An 18,657-nucleotide genomic window follows, 5' to 3' on the forward strand; every position below is an offset into this window, starting at 1 on the left:
TTCAAGCTATCCAAAATCCTTTGGCAATTTAAGTTGTTTAAAATGTTTTGGCATCATGTAGACAAAGTTTGGTGTGTATAGTGTTACTCTCCTCTGAGCAGTATGCATTAATTCACAGCTAAATGTAAAAAAAAATCCACATTCAAATCAAAATAGCTGACTTCCTGTTGATCGTAGCTGATGACTGTGAATTAGAAAGTTGTCCGTCTTGATAAGAACAATTTTTGTACCGAGTTTGGTGTCTGTAGCTAAAACTAACCCCCCCACTTTTGACAAAAGGTGGCGCTATAGAGTGCCTCTTCCACGCCCTCTTATGAACTTTTGCCAGTGTCTAGTTATCATAAATACTGATATGTGTTCTGAATTTCATGAAATTCTAAGTATGTTATATGCCTTAAAATCACCTGAGAAGTATTCAAGTTTGACATGTTGCCACGGCAACAATATTTTTAGATATCAATATCCCCCTAGCAGATTAATATAGGCTGTGTTTTAACATTATTCTGATGAAGTTTGAAGCAAATCGAGTAAAAATAAGATGCTGAATAGAAAGCATTTTGAAAATGACACACTTCCTGCTACCAGTTGGTGGCGCTATAACTTTGACTCCTAATAGTCACATATATGCGATCGACATCATACAAAGAATAATCTGATGAAGTTTGATTAAAATCAGGAAATGTATGTGGATGGTATTAGACACTTCCTGTTTCTCATTTCTCGCCATAATTTCAACGCCTCGCCACGAGCAAACCGTTTGAGATATCAAAAATCCCCTGGCAATTTTTCATCCCCAGTGTCTTGAGATCATGTTGACCGAGTTTGGCGGCAATCGAGTAAAAAACCTATGACAAGTATTTCAAATTCCAGAGCATGCGCTTTTTACATAACTCTAAATAGCTGACTTCCTGTTGGGCGGAGCCTATGACATGCAATACGCAAGTTGTTCGGCACAATGAGATCTATATGTGTACTGAGTTTCATATTAATACGTGCAAGTATGTGTGAGCTATACATCAACATTTATGACTGTGTTCCAGGGGGCGCTGTAGAGCCCCTGTGCCACGCCCGTGTCCCAGCCTCTGCAGGCTCCTAAAGGCCACAGATTCCAAAGTGTGTGCAAACTTTCAAGAGTTTTTGAGTATGTTAAGGACCCCAAAAGCCCCCACAACTTTGACGACAAATGAGAATAATAAACCCCAAATAGCCAACTTCCTGTTGGGCGGAGCCTATGATATGCAATACGAAAGTTGTTTGTATTGATGAGTTCTATATGTGTACCGAGTTTCGTACGTCTACGTGCAAATATGTATGATATATGGCCCTCCATATTCCAGGGGGCGCTGTAGAGCCCCTGTGCCACGCCCGTGTATCAGTCTCTGCCCGGCCCTAATGGCCGCAGGTTCCAATGTGTGTGCCAATTTTCAAGACTTTTTAAGCATGTTAAGGGCCCCAAAAGCCCCCGAAACCTTGAAGAAAAATAATAATAATAAATAATAATAATAATAATAACAAATAATCCTAAGGAAAACAATAGGGCTCTCGCCCTCCAGGCTTGAGCCCTAAATATAGCTGCAAGCAGCGATGGCGGGCTCAATCCGTCAGTGCAACACCACCCCGGTGGCATCGGGAAAACTGTGCCCAGCGGGCATAAGCATTTACAGTAACCCTCTGGCAATCAAATTTTAAGGGATATGGCAGTTAAAGGGTTAATCCGACCCGTCTAGACTAGACTTTTCCCTAAATTTGAGACTCTCGAATGTCCAATGTCAAGCCAACTTTATGCCTGTTTTTGTTTTGTTTTTTACTTTATTTTTCTTTTCTCTGTGCCGGATTGCTGATGTCTTTTACCCGGGCATAGATGTCCATCCATCAATTACGAACATTCATCCGCAAATGTCCGAGCGGTCGCGAGCGCGGATGGGAGAATGGCGCATGTTTTTTTTTTTTTTGAGCTACTGGGATGGTGCCCCCTCTGGGAGTTGGTGCCCTACGAAGACTGCGTATTCTGCATATAGGGAGCGGCGGTACTATCTGGAAGATATATTCCTCAAACCGTTGTACAAGAGGAGGTGATGCTAGTACTTCAAGAATCTCTCAAAACCTATCTGTTCATAAAGCCTATATATAAAGTCTTAATATAGTATTCCACAATATGTTGTGCTATTCTAATATTATTGTGGTTTTTTATTGACATTGTTTTTTGCTGTTATTTTTTGTTTTAATATTGTTACTGTTGTTACTTGTTGTACGGTGACCTTGAGTGGTTTGAAAGGCGCCTTAAATAAAATGCATTATTATTATTATTATTATTATTATTATTATTATTATTATTATTATTATTATTAGCTGTACACTTGATAAAAAAAATTAAATATTAACTTATGCAATTGTATATATATATATATATATATATATATATATATATATATATATATATATATATATATATATATATATAGTGTACAGTTTTCTTTTATTGCATCTTGAAATAAATGTTTCTGAGTTCTGTGTTTGTTTGTTTTTTTTATTTTTTTTTAGGAAGATTACAGCCTTTAATCTCCTCAAAATAAATGTGCATATAAACCATGAACAATTTATAGCTGTATTTATAAAATGCTTACTAATGACTATTAATTTTGGGAGTAGGCTAGCAACAGTTGATGTTGAGGCCTAAGATATTTCTTAAGCTGTAATGATGAAAAAACAACAACAACACCAAATTGCTTTTTTTTCTGCTGGTGATTAAAGAGATGATTAAGTCTCCCTCCCTCTCTCTCTCTCTCTCTCTCTCTCTCTCTCTCTGACACCAAGCCCATCCCCTCTCCCACACATTCACACAAACTCAGCACACACACTTAACACACACACACTTAACACACAAACACACACACACACACACACATTACCCAGAGGGACAGTGACATCAGATGTATGGTAGTTTTTTAATTTTCTATCATCCATATAGTGTTGTATAGTCATGAAACGATGCATATTTCCTCAGCATGACTTGTCTTCTATGTGTACATTTTGTTGAAGTGTTTAGAAGCTGCACTTAAAAAAATAAAAGACATTTACTGGTTCCTTTTTTACTGTTATTTCAAAAAATCACCATGACAAAACCATTCAAGCTATCCAAAATTAATTCGCACCTGTTCTGTAAGATAAATTCTTTAAACAGTGGTAAAAGAGGATGTGATGCTGATCCTTCAAGAGTCACTCCAAGCTTATCTGTCCATAAAGCCTATAAAGAATTATTCTTAATACACAGTATTTCACAATACTTCAGCATATTATTCTAATTAAGTGAGGGTCATTTTATCAGTAAAATACATATTATTTTTCTTTGAAAGATTTCTATAAATGATTTAAATCATACTTGTTTCTACAATAATTATTTAAAAGTAATCATATAGCGCCATCTGGTGGCCATTATTGGTACTAATAATTGCAAGCTTGATTTATATGTTATGATAGTTTTAATTTTAAGCTGGCTCTTGAAAATGATAAAGCTATGAAACTTACTGTGCTTCTTTCAAATGATGACTTCTACGTATATAAAAAATTATGAAGAGTTGGAATGAAGAATGTTAAAGATATAGTAAAATAACTTTTGTATTTTTTTATGTTACTTTAATAAATCGGTATGGCCACACCATTTAAGGTATCCTAAACCCATTCGCAATTTAACATCTTCAGTATATTGGCATCATGTTGAAAAAGTTTGGTGTGAACTACTTGTGTCTTCTTGGAGGAGAATGAATTCATTTACAGGCTGATTTGATCATAAATCCACAATAAAATTTCTGAGTTCTGTATCAATCTGTGTTGTTGTTTGTTTATTTTCATCTTTTTATTTTTCATAGGAAGATAACTGACCCTTTACTCTCCTTTTTAATAAATGTGCTTATAAACCAAGATCGAGCTATTTATAGCTGTATTTATGAGCTGATTATTAATGACTATTTAAGTTGGGACAAGATTTTATAAAGCATGAACTGACTATTTACTAATGAGTGCAGTTATTATAAAGTGTTACCAATGCATTTACTAATGTTAACAAATTAGACATTATTTTACAGTGTTATAAAATCCTTTAATGACTTATAAGCATTTGTGAAAGTTCTGCTTGCATTACAGCTTAGTCTTCATCTGTGAGCTGAACAGTTTTACTGTTACATCCATGAGATTATGTAAATTAAGATAAATGTCATGTCACAGGATGGAATAGGTCAGTATCAAATGAGATTGAAATTATTATTTGCAGCACAAGTAAGTATTTTTAGAATTTTGTTTTTAATTCCTGAAACTGTCAGAAAAGGATAAGGCCTAAGAGATTTCTTAAGCTGTAATGAAAACAGCAATGTTAGCAAAAGCAACAAAAAATAACAATTTAAAATACTTTTTTTTTTCTGGTGATTAAAGAGATGATTAAGTTTCTCTCTCTCTCTCTCTCTCTCTCTCTCTCTCATTGTGTCTGCCACTCAGCTCATGCCCATCCCCCACTCACAGACACACACACACTCAGTCAGCACACATACATTCCTCAAACAGAGGGACAGAGTGAGTTGAGATGTCTGACAGTTTTTTAATTTTCTTTTAATCATACAGTGTTGTAAAGTCATGAAACTATGCATATGTCCTCAGAATGATTTGATCTCTGTATGAATTTTTTTTTTAAGTGTTTGGAAGCTGCAATTTAAAAATACAAGACAATTAATGATTCCCTTTTTACTGTCATTTCAAAAAATCACCACGACAAAACCGTTCAAGCTAACCAAAATCCGTTCGCAATTTAAGTTCCTCAATGTTTTTTCAACATGTAGACAAAGTTTGGTGAGTATAGTGAACATTTCCTGTGAGGAGTATGCATTAAATCAGAGCTCAATTTAAATATTCAAATCAAAATAGCCGACTTCCTGTTGGTCGTAGCTGATGACTGTGAATTAGAAAGTTGTCCATCTTGAAAAGAACAATTTATGTACCAAGTTTGGTGTCTGTAGCTAAAACCAACCCCCCCACTTTTGACAAAAGGTGGCGCTATAGAGTGCCTCCTTCACGCCCTTTTAAAAGCTTTTGCCATTGTCTAGCTATCACTAATACTGATATGTCTTTTGAGTTTCATGTAAATCTGAGCTTGTTGTCTGCCTCAAACTCACCATAACAGAACATTCAAGTTTCACACGTTGCCATGGCAACACTATATCAGATATCAATATCCCCACAACAGATTTACATCGGCCGTGTTTTGTCATTATTCTGATGAAGTTTTAAGTAAATAGAGTAAAAATAAGATGCTGAATTCAAAGCATTTGGAAAATGACTCACTTCCTGCTGCCAGTTGGTGGCGCTATAATGTTGACTCTTAATAGTCACATATATACGATCGGTATCATACAACGAACAAACCAATGAAGTTTGATCAAATTCAGGAAATGTATGTGGATGTTATTAGACATTTCCTGTTTCTCATTTCTAGCCATAATTTCCAAGCCTCGCCACGGGCAAACCGTTCGAGATATCAAAAATCCCCTCGCAATTTTTCATCCCCAATGTCTTGAGATCATGTTTACAGAGTTTTGTGGCGAATGGGTTGAAAACCTCAGAGGAGTATTTCAAATTCCAGAGCATGCTTTTTTTAAACAGCCCTGAATAGCTGACTTCCTGTTGGGCGGAGCCTATGACATAAAGTGTGAAAGTTGTTCGGCTCAATGAGATCTATAAGTGTACTGAGTTTCATATAAATACATGCTAGTGTGTGTGAGCTATGGTTCAAGATTTCTGACTGTGTTCCAGGGGGCGCTGTAGAGCCCCTGTGCCACGCCCGGGTCCCAGCCTCAGCAGCGTCCTGATGGCCGCAGATTCCAATGTGTGTGCCAATTTTCAAGAGTTTTTGAGCATGTTAAGGCCCCCAAAACCCCCCGGAAGGTTTAATAAAAAATAAAAAAAATAATAATAAGAAGAATAATCCTTAGAAGAACAATAGGGCTCTTCGCCCCTTCGGGCTTGAGCCCTAATAATAAAAAACAAAGCAGATACAAGAGGGTCCTCGCACCTCGGTGCTCGGGCCCTAAATATAGCTGCAAGCAGCGATGGCGGGCTCAAGCCACCAATGCCATCACCACCCCGGTGGCATCAGGTAAACTGTGCCCAGCGGGCACATGCATTCACAATATCCCTCTGGCAGTGAGGTTTTAAAGGATAGAGGGGAGCGTAGAGGGGAGCGTGCATTTGCAGTGGCTGGGCCACGACTCTGGAATACCCTGCCTTTAGAGATCAGACTGGCCCCTTCCTTGTCTATTTTTAAATCTTTGCTAAAAACTTTTTTATTTTCCTTAGTGTACTGACTACTGTGTTATGCTACATTTTGAAATGGGTGGTTTTACATTTTTTGTCTGGTCTATTTTTATGTATGTGTAATATTCTTGCTCTTATGTTAAAGCACTTTGGTCAGCCAGGAGGCTGTTGTAAATGCGCTATACAAATAAATTGAACTTGAACTTGAACTTGAACTTGATATGGCAGTTAAAGGGTTAATCCGAATCATCTAGACTTTAAAATCACATTCACAGAACAATATATATATATATATATATAACTTTAGTAACACTTTACAATAAGATTTCATTTATAAACATTATGTTAACATGAACAATATTTATATAGCATTCATTCATGTCAGTTAATATTCCAAACTTAAACATTAAAACATTGTTTTATTGTGATTTTTTTCCAAGCACATTTTACCAATTCCAAACCATATCAATCTTAATAACTACCATTATTTTTTATTTAATCATTTATGAGTGTTATACAATAGTCCAGGAAAGCTGGAAGAGAAAAACAGGTCAAGAAGAACTGACAAAAGAATTGCAAAAGAATTAGGAATTAATGTGAAGATTAATTTTTAGTCAATTCTGCAAGACAGACTTTCAGGAAAGGAGGTGGAATAAAAATGAGCTCCTAAATCTTAATCCCGGATTCTGGAAGATATATTCCTCAAACCATCGGACAAGAGAAGGTGGTGCTGGTCCTTCACGAGTCAGTCTAATCTGTTCATTAAGCCTATATATAAAGTCTTAATATATAGTATGTCACAATACTTCATGGTATTCTAATTAAATATTTTTTTGGAATCTTAGATCTCTCAGAACCTGACACATTGTAATTCTGAGACTCCAGGAAAGTGGCAGTTCTGTAAAATGTTGGCGCTGGAGACTAAATGCTCACTGATAGTTTCATACCTAATTCACTTAAAACACACACAAACACACACACACAGTGACAGAGGGACAGAGTGACATCAGATGTATGTTTTTTAATTTTCTGTCATCCATATAATGTTGTATAGTCATGAAACTATGCATATTTCCACAGAATGACTTGTCTTCTATGTGTACATTTTTTTTGAAGTGTTTAGAAGCTGCACTTTTTTTTACTGGTTCCTTTTTTACTATTATTTCAAAAAATCACCACGACAAAACCATTCAAGCTATCCAAAATTCATTCACACCTGTTCTGTAAGATTAATTCTTTAAACAGTGGTAAAAGAGGATGTGGTGCTGAACCTTCAAGAGTCACTTAAAACGTATCTGTCCATAAAGCCTATTAAGAATTATTCTTAATATACAGTTCACAATACTTCAGCTTGTTATTCTAATTAAGTGAGGGTCATTTTATCAGTAAAATTCCTAAAATACATATTATTTTATTTGAAAGATTTCTATAAATTATTTAAATCATACTCGTTTCTCCAATAATTATTTAAAAGTAATCCTATAGCTCCCTCTGGTGGCCATTATAGGTACTAAGAATTGCAAGCTTGATTTATAAGTTATGATAGTTTTAATTTTATGCTGGCTCTTGAAAATGATAAAGCTATGAAACTTACTGTGCTTCCTTCAAATGAGGACTTCTACTTATATAAAAAATTATGAAGAGTTAGAATGAAAAATTTTAAAGATATAGTAAAATAACTATTGTATTTTTTATGTTACTTTAATAAATCTCTATGGCAACACCATTTAAGCTATCCTAAACCCATTCACAATTTAACATCTCAGTATATTGGCATCATGTTGAAAAAGGAGTATGGAGTAGTATGAGGAGGAGTATGAATTCATTTACAGGCTGATTTTATCATAAATCCACAATAAAATTTCTGAGTTCTGTATCAATCTGTGTTGTTGTTGTTTGTTTATTTTTATCTTTTATTTTTCATAGGAAGATAACTGACCCTTTACTCTCCTTTTTAATAAATGTGCTTATAAACCAAGGACAAGCTATTTATAGCTGTATTTATAAACTGCTTACTACTGACTATTAATATTGGGACAAGGCTTTATAAAGCATGAACTGACTATTTACTAATGAGTGCAGTTATTATAAAGTGTTATCAATGAATTTGCTAATGTTAACAAATTAGACATTATTTTACAGTGTTATCAAATCCTTAAATGACTCATAAGCATTTGTGAAAGTTCTGCTTGCATTACAGCTTAATACACAAACTATGAAATTATACAAAATGTATAAAAAGGTAAATAAATAAATACGCACACATTAAAAAAGCAGCCAAGTCGAATGAGTTTCCTTTTTTATATAGATTAAAATTGAAGACAGAAGCAAGTGGTAAATGTGGTCACTTTAATATTCAAATCCAGTAGATCCAGTTTATGTTCACGTGGCTGTTTTCGTTTATATTCGCCAAGCTATTATGTATTTTGAAATAATCTTGTCCGTGATGTGTTCGTTCGTACGACGAAAGACAGAAACCTGCAGCTCAAGAGATATGTTATTCTGCCAGTCGCGCTTTCAAATAGTCTTGCACACTTAAACGGGTCACAAACACCTGCATTTAGCTCTTGTAGTGCTACAATGGGTTTATTGTGTGCATTTGTGGTAATATTTTATTTAAAAAAGCTCTTAAACAAGAATAAATTCGTTTGTTTTGAGCTCGACACTGTACGCGCTGATCGGAGGCGTGATTTCAGATAGGCAGCCACAAATATTTCATTTTCACACAAACAGTTCAAAAACATCTGAATTTAGCTCTTGGTGTGTTCTAATTGGTTGATTGTGTGATATCGCTGTAATAATTTATTTTTAAAAGCTTTAAAACAGGAATAAATTCGTTTTCTCTGAGCTCTTTACTCCAGACGCTCGTGATCACAGCGGTGATTCATCTCTCCTATTTCTCACGTATCTCTGGCCAGAAATAATTTATCCATGAGCCCTGAACCGGTAATAATCAGATATGTTGGTTTAGCTTGTCAGTGTGAATTAAATCTAAGTATTTATTTGTATTTTTAACCGATTTAAAAGTGAAAGTAAAAGTTCGGGAATTGAACCTGTAGGGGCGCAATTTCTCTCAGACAATGGAAGTCTGAAGCACATACACTCAAACAGAGGGACAGAGTGAGATGAGATGTCTGACAGTTTTTTAATTTTCTGTTATCCATACAGTGTTGTAAAGTCGTTAAACTATGCATATTTCCCCAGAATGACTTTTTCATCTGTATGAAAAAATTCTTTGACGTGTTTGGAAGCTGCAATTTAAAAATACAATAATGATTCCCTTTGTAAGGTCATTTAAAAAAATCACCACGGCAAAACCATTCAAGCTATCCAAAATCCATTCACAATTTAAGTTCCTATCAGAAATACTGATGTGTGTTCAGAGTTTTGTGAAATTCTAAGTATGTTATTTGCCTCAAAATCACCTGAGAAGTATTCCAGTTTGACATGTTGCCACGCCAACAATTTTTTAGATATCAATATCCCCCTTGCAGATTTATATCGGCTGTGTTTTAACATTATTCTGATGAAGTTTGAAGCAAATCGAGTAATAATAAGATGCTGAATTCAAATCATTTTGAAAATGACACACTTCCTTCTGCCAGTTGGTGGCGCTATAACTTTGACTCCTAATAGTCACATATATGCGATCGACATCATACAACGAATAATCTGATGAAGTTTGATTAAAATCAGGAAATGTATGTGGACGGTATTAGACACTTCCTGTTTCTCATTTCTCGCCATAATTTCAACGCCTCGCCACGAGCAAACCGTTCGAGATATCAAAAATCCCCTGGCAATTTTTCATCCCCAGTGTCTTGAGATCATGTTGACCGAGTTTGGCGGCAATCGAGAAAAAAACCTATGACAAGTATTTCAAATTCCAGAGCATGCGCTTTTTACATAACTCTAAATAGCTGACTTCCTGTTGGGTGGAGCCTATGACATGCAATACGAAAGTTGTTCGGCACGATGAGATCTATATGTGTACTGAGTTTCATATGAATATGTGCAAGTATGTGTGAGCTATACATCAACATTTCTGACTGTGTTCCAGGGGGCGCCGTAGAGCCCCTGTGCCACGCCCGGGTCCCAGCCTCTGCAGGCTCCTAAAGGCCACAGATTCCAAAGTGTGCGCAAATTTTCAAGAGTTTTTGAGTATGTTAAGGACCCCAAAAGCCCCCACAACTTTGACGAAAAATTTGAATACTAAACCCTAAATAGCCAACTTCCTGTTGGGCGGAGCCCATGATATGCAATACAAAAGTTGTTTGGATTGATGAGATTTATATGTGTACCGAGTTTCATACGTCTACGAGCAAGAATGTATGATATATGGCCCTCCATATTCCAGGGGGCGCTGTAGAGCCCCTGTGCCACGCCCGTGTATCAGTCTCTGCCCGGCCCTAATGGCCGCAGGTTCCAATCTGTGTGCCAATTTTCAAGACTTTTTAAGCATGTTAAGGGCCCCAAAAGCCCCCGAGACGTTGGAAAAAAAAAAAAAAAATAATAATAATAATAATAATAATAAAAAATAATCCTAAGGAAAACAATAGGCCTCTCGCCCTTTGGGCTTGAGCCCTAAAAACAAAGCAGATACAAGAGGGTCCTCACACCATCGGTGCTCGGGCCCTAATTACTTACCTATAAGGCCCTAAATGGTTTAGCTCCTGCGTACCTAACTAGCCTTCTACCATGTTACAACCCATCACGCACCCTAAGGTCACAAAACGCTGGACTTTTGGTAGTTCCTAGGACAGCAAAGTCCACTAAAGGAGGTAGAGCTTTCTCACATTTGGCTCCCAAACTCTGGAATAGCCTTCCTGATAATGTTTGGGGTTCAGACACACTCTCTCTGTTTAAATCTAGATTAAAAACACATCTCTTTTGCCAAGCATTCAAATAATGTATCTTTTCAATTGTGAGTGTAGTTGCATCTGATCAAAGGTGCATTTTTATTCATTAGCTTGGGTTAAACTAATTTTACTTTGTTGGATCAGCAGCTATGCTAATGATGTCTGTATTTTGTTTCTATGTTTCGCTAACTAGGATTTACACAAGCTCCAGTCTGGATCCAGAACACCCGAGAAGAGATGATGCTGACCCTCAGAGGACCTCAGATGATGCTAACCCTGAATCAACAAACAGAACTAACAATTATTGCTAAATGTGTGACTGAATCATATAATAACTTAATTAATAATATTGATAGTTCATCGTCTAGCTGACTACGTCTTGTATTATTATTATTATTTTTTTTTCTAAAATCCTGTCAAATGTGCACAAACTACTAGCCTCTACTAAATATTGTAGAAACAATTTTCTGTAAAGTTGCTTTGTAACGATTTGTTTTGTAAAAAGCGCTATACAAATAAACTTGAATTGAATTTAATTGAATATAGTATTGTATGAATATTGTCCCACTGTAAATACAGTGCAAATAGTTCTGTCTCCTTGGATAAAAGTGAAGTGGAAATAAAAATGAATAATAGACTGCACAGTTCCATGATAATATGTCTGTAACATTTACCACTCTCCTCTTAAGTCTAAAGGCACTAGGTAGGTGTGTGTGACATTAATAATTAATTGTGGAAATTAATATAGTTAAATTTATTAAATAAATTAGAATTAATAGTTTTATTACATACTAAATTGAATGATGTTTCTCTTTTAGTCTTCTTTGTTGGCCTTGAGAAAGCCAACATATATTTGAACATTATTATCATTTATTATGAGAGTAATTGACAACGACTAAAATTTTAATGTTTCACCAAATTCAGCTCAGATCTTCAGACTCCTCTGACTCGTTGCTGTAACTGGTCAGACTTTTTCCTTCTCAAAAAATCCTAGTGACTTTCATTATCTGAGCAATGAAGGTCTTACACTTAATGTCCACTAGAGGGGGAAACAGGATTTATATTTACATAAGTTTAAATTACAAATAAACAGTGGTGGACGAAGTACACAAATCAAGTACTTGAGTAAAAGTACAGATACGTATAGTAAAATATTACTCCAGTAAAAGTAAAAGTACTCCTTTTTCAATCTTACTCAAGTGAAAGTACAAAAGTACTCAATTTTTTATGTACTTAAGTACAAAAGTACTGAAAGATAGATGTTTGCAATTTTATATAGGCTACTTAATTTAATGTTATATTAGCACATATTTTTTTATAATCCTACTGCTCAAAATACCTGGGATTTTTTCCAAAATAACCACTATATGGAGTCAAGATATATTTTTGTTGTTGATATGGACTACGTTGATGAGAGTAATGTTCACTGTGAAGCTTACACTGTGATGTACCTGAGAGAAAACAGAGTTGACCATCTGTTTTTCACCAATAAGAACAAAGTAATTTAAAGTTTGTTTTACAGAACATCAAAGTTACAGTACAGACCAAAAGTTTGGACACACCTCCTCATTGAAAGAGTTTTCTTTATTTTCATGACTATGAAGATTGTAGAGTCACACTGAAGGCATCAAGGGCTATTTGAGCAAGAAGGAGAGTGATGGGGTGCCGCGCCAGATGACCTGGCCTCCACAGTCACCGGACCTGAACCCAATCCAGATGGTTTAGGGGTGAGCTGGACCTCAGACAGAAGGCAAAAGGGCCAACAAGTGCTAAGCATCTCTCGGGGAACTCCTTCAAGACTGTTGGAAGACCATTTCAGGTGACTACCTCTTGAAGCTCATCAAGAGAATGACAAGAGTGTGCAAAGCAGTAATCAAAGCAAAAGGTGGTTACTTTGAAGAACCTAGAATATGACATTTTCAGTTGTTTCAAGCTTTTTTGTTATTAATATAATTCCATATATAATTCCACATGTGTTAATTCATAGTTTTGATGCCTTCAGTGTGAATCTACAATTTTCTTAGTCATAAAAATAAAGAAAACTCTTTGAATGAGAAAGTGTGTCCAAACTTTTGGTCTGTACTGTAACTTTATATATGACATGATAATAAGGCCTGAAGTTATGAAGAACATTAAGGAAAATATAATTATATTTTCATAATGATTTTTTCCTTCTCAAACCTTGTCTATGGTTTAAAAACTACCCTGGCCAAACGGGGTGCATCTCTTCCCAGTTTAATAATAACTGTAGTTACCATGTTCTGAACATCACATCCTTTCTTTTCTACCCAGATGTAATCTCTCTCTCTCTCTCTCTCTAAATATATATATATATATATATATATATATATATATATATATATTGGTGGTTGAATAAAAATATTTGGACATTATTTATAAAAATTACCTCAACTTAGCACCAACAAGCTTGTTAGCTAGACAGTTATCATCAGCTAACAATATTTACTTATTTTCAGTACGGTTATGAATAAACATTCATGTCTGTCTACTTGTCTAGTTAATCCAAACAATATACATATGTATAACGTTACTGTTGATAAACAATATAAAAACAGACGTCACATAGGACATTTTAATAAAACTGTTAACATTATGGCAGCGGGGAATTTGAACGTGCATGAGTTATTGTATTTAATCTGTGTTATTTAAAGTTGTTTTTTTGTTGTTGTTTTTTTTATCTAAAATTGATGTGTCTGCACTCGAGCATTTCAGTGGGCTTAAATAGATCACTCTTTACAACGGATTTAGTTCCCAAACAACTGAAAATTTTGACCTTACTTTTAGCAACATCAGACGCACGCGCGCTCACAAGATCTCCCGGTTCTTACTTCTGGTGACTCGCACTAAACGGTTCATTTGAATCAGTGAGTGGTCGACTCCAGAACAGCTGCAATCGGATCATTCTAATTCCTAAACGAATCGTTTGGTGCGATTCGCGATCCGATTAAAAGGTTTATTTTGAAAAGACTCAGTTCATTCATGATGAATCAGACACCGCTTCTGCGTCTCGGAGCACGTGATATATTATAGGGAGTAACGATATGTTTTATGAAATGTAGTGAAGTAAAAAGTTCGATTTTATGCTTCGGAATGTAGTGAAGTAAAAGTAAAAGTTACTCAAAATAAAATTACTCAAGTAAAGTACAGATACTTGAAAAATGTACTTAAGTACAGTAACGAAGTAAAGCTACTCCGTTACTGTCCACCACTGCAAATAAATACATTAATTTTATGTGTACTACCATGAATATGCCATATCTGTGTAACGCAGTTTCTTCAGTGATAGATAGGGTGGGAGGGGGGTATACCTTAGCTCAATGATAGCTGTATACTATAAAACAACACTAACTACTGCAGCTGGTGCCAAATAAAAATTACGTTTTGGAAAACTGCAAGTCAAATGTACTTGCACAAATGACTTGCTGTTACATAATACCCCTTATGCGTTGTACCCTTTCGTTATGTTCGGGATGAAAACACCCACTAAATTAAAATGCTGTAAAAATGTCTCAGATAAAGATTTTTTTTTTTTTGCATAAATCTATTAATCAACCTCAGTCCTGAAAAAATCCAAGATTTTATCTTTTAATTACCAAGTTCATAAATGATGTCACTGATTTGGGAAGAAAAAACACACACAAAATGACATTTTCAATATAAAAAGTGATTGTGGACTTGATTTTTTTTTTTTTACCTTTTATGACCGTCTTGGGCATGTCAAAGATTAGTAACCAAAACATTGGTTTTGATGTATTGTTAGTTTTTGTGCAGCAATAGATTTAAAAAATTTTCTCCCTCATTTATTGTTGGTGGCTGTTTTTGCCCCATTGACTTCCATTATAACAACATTTTTTGATTGCAAAGCCATGACACCATAAAATCATGCACTCTTGATTGTTGGTGGTTTTCCCTGTTGGGAAGAGGTAACATTTATTTTTACAGTTGATCACTAGGTGGGATCATTAACCCTTTAGGTAGGTCTGTGCAAAAAAAAAAAAGGCTTAGGTTCTGGCTTGTATATTGAGTTATATGGAGTTTAACAGCAAATTATAGTGTGAGTCTGTGAGTGTGTGTGTGTGTGTGTGTGTGTGTGTGTCTACACTTATCACCACCATTAAAAGGCAGCAGGTGCATTAATACACTTTTGTTTACTCCATGTAGTTCTGAGAGCGGAGGTGTACATTTTGATTTTCTGAAATACATCAAGGTAAGTGTGCAAAGGTCTCTCTCTCTCTCTCTCTCACACACACACATACACACAATGTCATATGCTGTTATACTCCATATAGCTTCATATACAAGTCAGAAATTAAGCTTTTTTTGCACAGGCCTATCTAAAGGGTTGATGGTCCCACCTAGAACTCAACTGTAAAAAAAAAAAAAAAAATTTACCTCTTCCCAACAAGGAAAATAAATTAGGGGGGGAAATCTAATGCTTATAGCAGTTTAATTGAGTGGATGTTTTCATCCCGAACATAACCAAAGGGTATAGAATTTAAACATTGCATAATGGATACATAATTTTTATTTGGCACCAGCCGCAGTTAATGTTGACAGCTAGCAGGAGTGTGGTGGGGTGTGAAGTCTGTTTTGACCAATGGATGGAGACCTCAAGGCAGTGGCATAAATACTGATCTGAAGATTTTGTCTTTATAGATTACAGTTTACATTGTACTTACTGAAGTACATCTCTGCATGCAGACACCCAACTGTACAAATTCATTTATAGATTTAAAACCCAGTCCTGAACCTGGAGAACCATGTTCTGCAGAGTTCAGTTCCAACACACCTGCTTGGACATTGCTACTGATCCTGAAGACCTTGCTTAGCTTAGGTGTGTTTATTTGGGGTAGCTAAACTTTGCAGGACACTGGCCATCCAGGAGGACTGAGAGTCCTGACATTAGCACCTTACATTCAGTGCACGTGATTTATCAACACAGAGTACATCTTAAAATGTACAGCTCATGAAAAATAAAAGTTCAAGATGGACAAACATTAAATGCATAAACCAGTGTGAATAAAACATAAATCTTAAAATAAATTTGGAGGTAGGTTGAAAAAGACAGAATGGGAAGTTTTAAGTACAGCTTGAAGTGTGAAGTTTATTCTTGTACACAGATATGGCATATTCATGGTAGTACACATGAAATTAATGTATTTATTTGTCATTTAAACTTACGTAAATAGAAATCCTGTCTCCCCCTCTAGTGGACATTAAGTGTAAGACCTTCATTGCTCAGATAATGAAAGTCACTAGGATTTTTTGAGAAGGAAAATGTCTGACCAGTTACAGCAACGAGTCAGAGGAGTCTGAAGATCTGAGCTGAATTTGGTGAAACATTACAATTTTAGTAGTTGTCAAAACCCCAAACGACAAAATGAGAAATCGAGCCAAAAACTCGTTTTCCGCTTGTTAAACTTAATGGAATAACGAATAAACGAGCCATTTTTCAATTTCTTGTTATTGAATTCATGTTCTCTCACTTGAATCCTCGAGTCTTTTCGTTTTCTGTCTTTTTTAATTGAAAACGGATTTGGAATGGACGGAAGATACCCTGATTAGTTCCCTTTCTCTCTCTGCTTTATATTTAAATGTCTTTTGGGTGGGAGGGTTTTAAGTGGGTTTATATTGAGACGATTTGTTATTTCTTATTTTTCACTGAATACATAATGTATGGTCTTGTTAAAATATCAATAAAATAAAATAAATGAATTTAAGAATAAATGAAAAAGCAAAAATGGGACTTAAAACAAAAGAGATGGTGAACAGTAGGTAAACAATAGTAAATTTTGATATTTATTAAAAAAAAAAAAAACCCAATTCAGTGCTTTTAAACATGAGGCTTAAAAACTCACCTAAATATAAGATTTATGCCAAAGAGGGTGAACATAACTACAGTATAGCCCACAATGCCTGTGGTGTAGCTGATCTTGTACAATAGGAGGAACCATTTATAAACAAGCCTGTATGGAGAGAAAAAGAAAACAGAGTTAAATCACCAAATAAAGGCCAATTTTATAAAACCATTAAAATAAAATAAACATTTATTGAAACAACAATATTTAGTGGGGAACAAATAAAAGTGAATAAATGATGGATTAAATCTGGTTAAATTTTACACATTGCTCTTTGTATTGTATTGCTCTTTGTATATATATATATATATATATATATATATATATATATATATATATATATATATATATATATATATATATATATATATATATATATATATATATATATACATATATATATATATACCCATATAGACATACAGACAGACGCAGTGGGGAGAAGAGTTTACCTGAAATTGATTTGAATATTCATCTTTACATCACATTAAACTGTGTAACGGCTTTAGAATTCATCATACATAGTGCACAAAAATGGTGATTTATAATGTTTGTGTGCCTTCCCTTAGGGCTTAACAAAAACACAGTATAGAATATGCAATAGAATATGGATTTGGATCAGTCTCGTTAGCAGAAAATTCCAGTATCAGATCAATGCACCCCTAGTTGCAAAGCAGCAAGAAATCAAACATTTTCCTGGCTGCATTTGCACTGCCAACAGGAACTAAAAAAAAAAAAAGCCAGTGGACAGCAATGTCATTTAAGGGCAGCAATCAACAACGTAAACAATAAAAGGATTGGGAAAACAGTGATACTGGGTTTAGTTATAATGGAGATACAATGTAGACATAGAAGTTATGTGACAGAAATATATATATATATATATATGTGCCGGAGTTTTCCTACATTTGTTTGGCCAATCAATGTCACTTGTAGTTCATATAGAGCAGGTTTAGACCCTACTCTGAAGTAGGAGCTAATGTAGTTCCAGTAAAATGAGTTCCTAGAACTAAATTCATTTCTATTTCTTGCAGTGCGAATGTGCAAGCATCCAGGTACTTCTGCCAGTAGTTTTAGGAACTATGAAAAGTTTCCTCCAGTGCAACAGGGGCTATAGTCCATATGTTTATATTAATTAGGTATTAGTTTAGGCAAAACTTTTCAGGTTATTATTAGGTAGGTTATTATTTAGAAATTATACTACTTTACATGTCATCACTATTAGAGTCCTTCCCTCTATAAGGAGCAATAGAAAGTGTAAAGAGGGTCATCTTTACAATTTGAACATACTGTTCTATATGACTGTACTCGCATCGATAGCCTCCAACTATGATTACTATTATTCAGAATAACGCATGCCACAGCGTCGCTCACATAGTTTTCTTTAAATATATATATATATATATATATATATATATATATATATATATATATATATATATATATATATATATATATATATATATATATATAAACGTATCATGATTTTTTGATAAATTTTGCGATTTTAATCACGATTTTGACACACACAGACATGCTTTACAGTAATGAATGCATTCAGTATAAATTTGAAACATATTTCCAAATGAAAACCAATGAGAGACTTATCAAAAAGTTGCAAC

The 18,657-nt window shown here is 34.8% G+C and overlaps 1 protein-coding gene across 2 annotated transcripts in view; it reads right to left on the reverse strand.

Annotated features, from left to right (window-relative positions):
* rnf121 (ring finger protein 121) overlaps positions 1 to 18,657 on the reverse strand; it is a 192,120-nt gene that overhangs the window by 61,381 nt on the left and 112,082 nt on the right. The window contains exon 5 of one of the 2 annotated variants that reach the window (XM_052536379.1): positions 17,036 to 17,143. The exons of the other annotated variant lie outside the window; for it this stretch is intronic. Within the exon in view, the coding sequence (XP_052392339.1) occupies positions 17,036 to 17,143 (108 nt within the window). The remainder of the gene's footprint in view (positions 1 to 17,035; positions 17,144 to 18,657) is intronic. 2 annotated transcript variants of the gene reach the window in all.

This window comes from Carassius gibelio, chromosome A21, assembly GCF_023724105.1.
Source record: "Carassius gibelio isolate Cgi1373 ecotype wild population from Czech Republic chromosome A21, carGib1.2-hapl.c, whole genome shotgun sequence".
Taxonomy (NCBI): Eukaryota; Metazoa; Chordata; class Actinopteri; order Cypriniformes; family Cyprinidae; genus Carassius; species Carassius gibelio.